The 6,000-nt window shown below is 46.3% G+C and overlaps 1 protein-coding gene across 6 annotated transcripts in view; it reads right to left on the bottom strand.

Annotated features, from left to right (window-relative positions):
* Positions 1-6,000, bottom strand: part of LOC104658187 (dual specificity protein phosphatase CDC14B) — a 112,556-nt gene continuing 106,556 nt past the window's right edge. For 4 of the 6 annotated variants that reach the window (XM_030920251.1, XM_010358144.2, XM_030920255.1 and 1 more), the window contains one exon: positions 553-2,741. Coding sequence is in view for 3 of the 6 variants with exons in the window: in XM_010358144.2 (XP_010356446.2) it covers positions 2,705-2,741 (37 nt within the window). In the remaining 3 variants the exon portion in view is untranslated. Of the gene's footprint in view, positions 2,742-6,000 lie in introns of all 6 variants that reach the window. The other 2 variants (XM_030920250.1, XM_030920256.1) reach the window with 1 other exon arrangement.

Genomic DNA, 6,000 nt, shown 5'->3' with positions numbered 1-6,000 from the left:
AGGTGAATTGTGGAGCCAGCAGAAGCCCTGCCGCGCGCCGCCGGGAAGCACGGCCACGCCGGCCACTCAGCTCTCACGAGGCGCCTCTCCCACCAAGTTCTATAACAAGCCAAGTCCGTCCGCACTTCTAGGAACCCAGTTTTGCAGATGCTCTTCCTCCGGACCGTCCCTGACTCTTGATAATTTTGAGTCCCCAGAAAGCTTCAAGGGCACCTAAAAATATGCGCTGCTAATTTTAATTCCATTGCAAACCGTCCCGGTGTACTTTCAGGGCTATTTAAGGCTCTAAAGTTAAGGGAATCTCTCCATCAGACAGACACAGTTTCATGTTCCATAGCAACAAGGTCTTCTGTAACAAGGACTCTAAGTCAGAATCCCAGAAGATTCTGGGTGTTTGTGGTTTCAGTTGGGGATGAGGGGAAGCATCCACTCTCCTTCATAGCAGGAAGAACTTTCCATCCCTCAGACCCACACTTCCTGGATTCTAGAGACGGTCCCCATAAGGTAACACTGTTGCTCTGCACACCATCCCAAGTCATTTGGTTATACAAGGAATGCTTCTTCACCAAATCACAGGTTTTCTATGACTAATTTCAGTGAACCAGTTAAATAGAAGGATTTTTAGAAAGAGCCACAGTGATAGCAATTATAGGTGGAAACTTGAGCAGGCAACATGAAGAGGCAGTTTATAAAATGAAGAAGGACTGTGGTCCCGCTGACACCCTTCCTTTTCTTGGACGAAACACCAGGAGGCTTGTTCACCGTGAGGGAGACCGTACTCACAAGAGCTGTGGCGCCTACATTTACTTGTTCTGACGGGACGAAAAGCCAGACTAAGAAGCGCGATTTTCACAACTACCTGGATTATTATTTATGGAGCGGATGGCCTTAAAAGGGTAAGGGGAAGAAGAGGTGCCCTGAGAATTCAATGCTTTATGCATGGCACAGTTTGAATATTTACATTGTCTCAGCTCAAAACAGCAAAAGGAATGTACCTCCTCCCACCCACATCTTATTGAAGAGTGGTCTTCCCACAGCCAAGGGGGTCTTTGTGCCTATTCATTTCCAGGGACAGAAAACCACTGTTTTTCTGTGATCCAGTCCCCAGTGTTGAAAAGCTGGCCTGACCCCACCCCATAGTGCCTGGCGGGGAAAGAGTCGCTTGTTTGGCTGAGAACACGGCATCTTCCATCTCTCCTGATGCCGGTTACTTTCACACTTTCTTCCAAGAAAGTGCACCAAAATGGAGGCACTGCCTTTCAATTCCTTCCTGCATTGAAGACTTTAACTTGTTTCTTCCAACTGCTTTAATTTCTTGAAGTTTTGTGAAAAAGGCAGCTTCTTAAAATGGAGTTGCCTACTAGATCTGGCGCACGCCTTGTGGCTTAGGAGGGCGTTTGCTTCTTACTGCCTGTCAACATCTCGGCCCTCCATGCTCCCAGCACAGGCAAAAATGGGTTAACAATCATTAAACCACCCACTTCTTGTGGAAGGAACCGAGGTGAGTACTAAATATTCTTTTATTTTGGCCCCCCCCGCCTTTTTTTTTTTTTATTTTTTTTTAAGCAGCAAATCAATTCTGTTTCTGTAACTGCTTCATGGCACAGACTCTGCTGTGTTCCAGTAGGGTAGGGGGAGAAGGCACTCTGCAGAGTTACTAGTTGTGTTCCCTAACCAAAGGCAACAGTGAGATCCACAAGCAGATCATTGTCACTGAGATCGCAGGCTGCGTCAATGGCCTTAGACTGATCTCATAAGGAGAAAAAAAAAAAAAAAAAATCCAATGTTACAGAGAAGGACTCTAAAAAGCGGTTAACTTTTTTTAAGCCGACATTATTTGGGATTGCTGTTTCCAAGGGGAATAACTGACTGTGTTTCTTCCATGCAAGGAAGGAAATATGATTTTAATTTGTATGACTGGCACCAAACAATGGGCAGCCTCCCAGTTCTTCAGTCCCTAAAGGACAGAAAAAGGGATGACTTGCAACATCTTCCAATTCTGAAGTCAGTTTCTCCTCCTGAGTCTTCTAAAGCTACCATTAATATTATCTTGCAAGTTTTAGGTTACCAAGGTAACCATCTGGTCTTACAACATGCAACAGTATTTAAATGTGGTTTTCACAGATTCTTGTTAATAAAGCACTCTTTGGTGGAAGACAAGCAGCTTGGGTACTTAACAGAGTTAACATTACAACAGTATTACAAATAGGTGAAGATGATTAAGCCAAATAGTATCAAATTACAGAAAGTACCATCTCAGTAATTAATGCCTTTTGTATCTTTACAAATTTTGACACAGGGTCACAAGGTGAACAGAAAATAAATACATAAAAAACCTCCATCAGATCCTCAATTCTTCTGAAGGCCAGCAACTACAATGATTGCCATCACAGAGACACACGTGCACCTCAGAGCAGCCAGCTCCCTGGGAACCAGAGGGCTGGGTATTTACACCTGAGACTAAATTTACAACAGCATTTTTGTCGTTCAGCTTGAGAGCTGGGCCCTTCTCTGAGTCCTTCGCTTGCACCCAAACTCAAAGTTCATTATCGAAACTCCAGCGGACACTTTCTCCATTGATCGACTTCTTAGGTGGAAAGCAACTAAGGCTTTTGCAATTTTGTTTTGTTTTCAAATTGTGCTAATTTCTGCTGCAGTTTTCAGTTCCTAGAGTCTTCCTTCAGCTCTGGTCACAGGTTTTTACTTAACGCAAGACTGTTTTAGTCCTTGAAATGGAGAGACTACAGGGGGAAAAAAAGGATTTTTACCATGACGTTTACACAGCGTCCACAGGCAGTTATCAAAGACAAGGAGGGCAACATAATAAAAGTGCTGACATGCTAAAAAGTATGCGCTTGCTGTGAGTTTCTAATGACAAATACTTTGGAGAAGACAACACAATGTCAACCACAAAGGAAAGACAAACAGGAGAAAGGCAGGGCAGAAAAAGGTTCAGTTCTGCAAAAAATAGAAATTTAAAAAACCAATACAAGTAAATAAAAATCATAAAAGACGGACAGGCAGAGGCAGCAGGGCCAGGAAAGTACCATGATGCCGCCAGGGGCACGTGCTGCAAAGCACTCGTTCTCCTTCCTTCCCTCTGAGGAACCAGGCTGGGGGAGGAGCAGGCAGAATGAAAAGATAGAGAACTGTTACTGGGTTATTTCAAAAGCCAGAATTTGGTCACAGAAAAAGCTCTGGCACCTAAGCGGTTTCCAGCGCCGCCAAGCACAGGAGACACCCCACGGACTACCTGCCTCCGCACTCCATGATTCTCCTCCTGCCTCTCTTTCTCCTTCCCCAGTTTATGACGCTACACTTCCAGGTCAGTAACAACTCTCAGAAAACAAAACCAAAAGAAGAGTCAGAAAAACCACTCCCAATCTGGAGGCCCCCGCCTGACGCTGCTGCTGCGTTCTTCAAGGAGGAGCGTTTGAATCGATCGTTTCATTTGCAGAGATCCCAACAGGGCACTGAGCCAAAAGATCCAGGTCAGCTGGTGAGACAAGTGGGAAAATATCTGGAATTTCAAAGGATCACTAATATTTCAAAAGACTGGAGAGAAACAGCATTTTACCAAGAAACACTTAGGGACAACCTTCTGGGACTCCTCTCCTGATGGACTTTGGAGACAATGGCAGTAGCCAAAAGTCAACGCCCAGAAGCAATGGAACAGGCACCCAGATCTGAGGCTCTGAGGGTCAAGAGGCAGTGGCAAGTGTGACACCGGCAAAGCCACCCGAGAACACTGAAGAAGTCAGAGGTCCTAGATGCAGCTGCTCCCAACTGAAGGGCTCCTGAAAACATTCGTGGTTTTAGAGGCTAAGGAAAGAGGCCGGGCGCGGTGCCTCACATCTGCAATCCCAGGACTTTGAGAGGCCGAGGCAGGTGGATCACCTGAGGTTAGGAGTTCAAGACCAGCCTGGCCAACATGGTGAAACCTCATCTCTACTAAAAATACAGAAAAAGTTTTTTAGCCACGCGTGGTGGTGCACGCCTGTATTCCCAGCTATGCAGGAGGCTGAGGCAGGAGAATCGCTTGAACCTGGGAGGTGGAGGTTGTAGTGAGCTAAGATCGCACCATGGCACTCCAGCCTGGGTGACAGAGTGAGACTCTGTCTCATTTAAAAAAAAAAAAAAGGCCGGGCGCGGTGGCTCAAGCCTGTAATCCCAGCACTTTGGGAGGCCGAGACGGGCGGATCACGAGGTCAGGAGATCGAGACCATCCTGGCAAACACGGTGAAACCCCGTCTCTACTAAAAAAATACAAAAAACTAGCCGGGCGACGTGGCGGGCGCCTGTAGTCCCAGCTACTCGGGAGGCTGAGGCGGGAGAATGGCGTAAACCCGGGAGGCAAGCTTGCAGTGAGCTGAGATCCGGCCACTGCACTCCAGCCTGGGCGACAAAGCGAGACTCTGTCTCAAAAAAAAAAAAAAAAAAAAAAAAAGAGAGGCTAAGGAAAGAAGCTGAGCATTTCTCTCCCCAACCCCAGCAACATGAAGAATTAGGTACAGAGCACCCCAAAGTCCGGACCTTAGGTTTGGTTTGGCAGCTGCAGCAGAAAGTAATGGCTCCCAGTGATGCAACTCAAGAGTTAAAGTAACTTGTACATGACGATTTCTTAGAAAATGAATGAGGTTATCATTTTAAAAAAAGAGCCTGCCCAAAAGAAACTGCAGAAGCTAACAAACACACTGGCGGAAGGGCTGCAGAAGACATGAGTGAATGCGAGCAAATGAGGCGGCTGCAGGCTCACTCGGAGCACGATGAAATTTCCAAGACTGTTCTAAGACAGCTCTTCAGAGAGGTCATGTGAGAACACTGAAAACAGGCCAATCCAACGGAGCCAATTACTCACTGGATTTATTAATTCTTAAAAGAGAAAGGTTAGCATGGATTTATAGCTCTAACAGGAAGTGGGAAGTGGAGAAGCTCCCTCGCCTCCCTCTCCAGACTCGGGGAAGGGAATGAGAAGGTGCCACAGAGAGCCCTGGCAGGACCGAGGGCCACACAGGCTGCCTGGCGGCCGTCCCAGACCTGTGGTCACATGAAATTCAGGTTTGATGGGGCACAGCTTCAAGTGGACACACGAGGGGACAGGCATCTTCTGTGAGAAACTGCGGCACCTTTCCCCAAAGACAAACAGTGAAGACATCACTCCTATTTTTTCAGCTGCTGCAAGTAATTGCTCTTTTGACGTTTTTGAAAAAGTTCCCCAAAGCTGAAGAGCCTCTCAGTAAACCCAAAAATCAAAAGCGCCAATTAAGTGCAAAGCGAGTTTGGGTGGAGTCTTCCTCCTGGATGCCAAGGAACATGAAAATGGAAGGTCAAGTTCCTATGCGCCACAGAGATGATGACGAACCAGTAGGAACTGGCAACCCTGGTGCCTTGCAGGTAGCGATGAAAGGACCCCAAAGGGTGCTCCATTTTTTTTTTTCTACTGCTGTTTAAAGATTTCACTCAATACTTTAAATTTATTCAAATTTAGCTCATACTATTGTGCCCAGAATCAGACCATGCACCAACATACGAACTCCCTCATTACCCTCCAACCAGAAAAGAATACGATGCAGTAGGATATTATGAACAATATTCAGTAGGATAAAAGCTCCAGGCTACAGCTTGGCTGACTCCAATTCTTAAAATCTATACATAATTTATTTGCTTTTCTTTTGTAAGCTGCAGGTGGATAACAGGTAAGGTGATGTGAACACAGGCCGAAGCCCCAAAAGAGGCACAAAGAAAGAACCCGCTTAGAGGAAGGTGAGCCCCAGCTAATCCTCACTGTTAGGCTCCTTTTTCTCTCCACATCATCTCTGAAAGTCCATGCTGGAATTTAAAGGAAGTCTTTTTGGTTTTCAGAACTATCCAAAATTCCTGGAAACTGCTTTGGGCCATTTCAACATTCAGTCCAGATCACTGGCTCTGAAATCTCCCTTAGGACCCTCACATCATCCCTTCCAGGGGCCTCAGGCAGACGCGTGCTGCAACCAGGGACCA

The sequence above is a fragment of the Rhinopithecus roxellana genome, chromosome 16 (assembly GCF_007565055.1).
Source record: "Rhinopithecus roxellana isolate Shanxi Qingling chromosome 16, ASM756505v1, whole genome shotgun sequence".
NCBI lineage: Eukaryota > Metazoa > Chordata > Mammalia > Primates > Cercopithecidae > Rhinopithecus > Rhinopithecus roxellana.
This window is presented reverse-complemented; position numbering and strand designations above follow the sequence as displayed.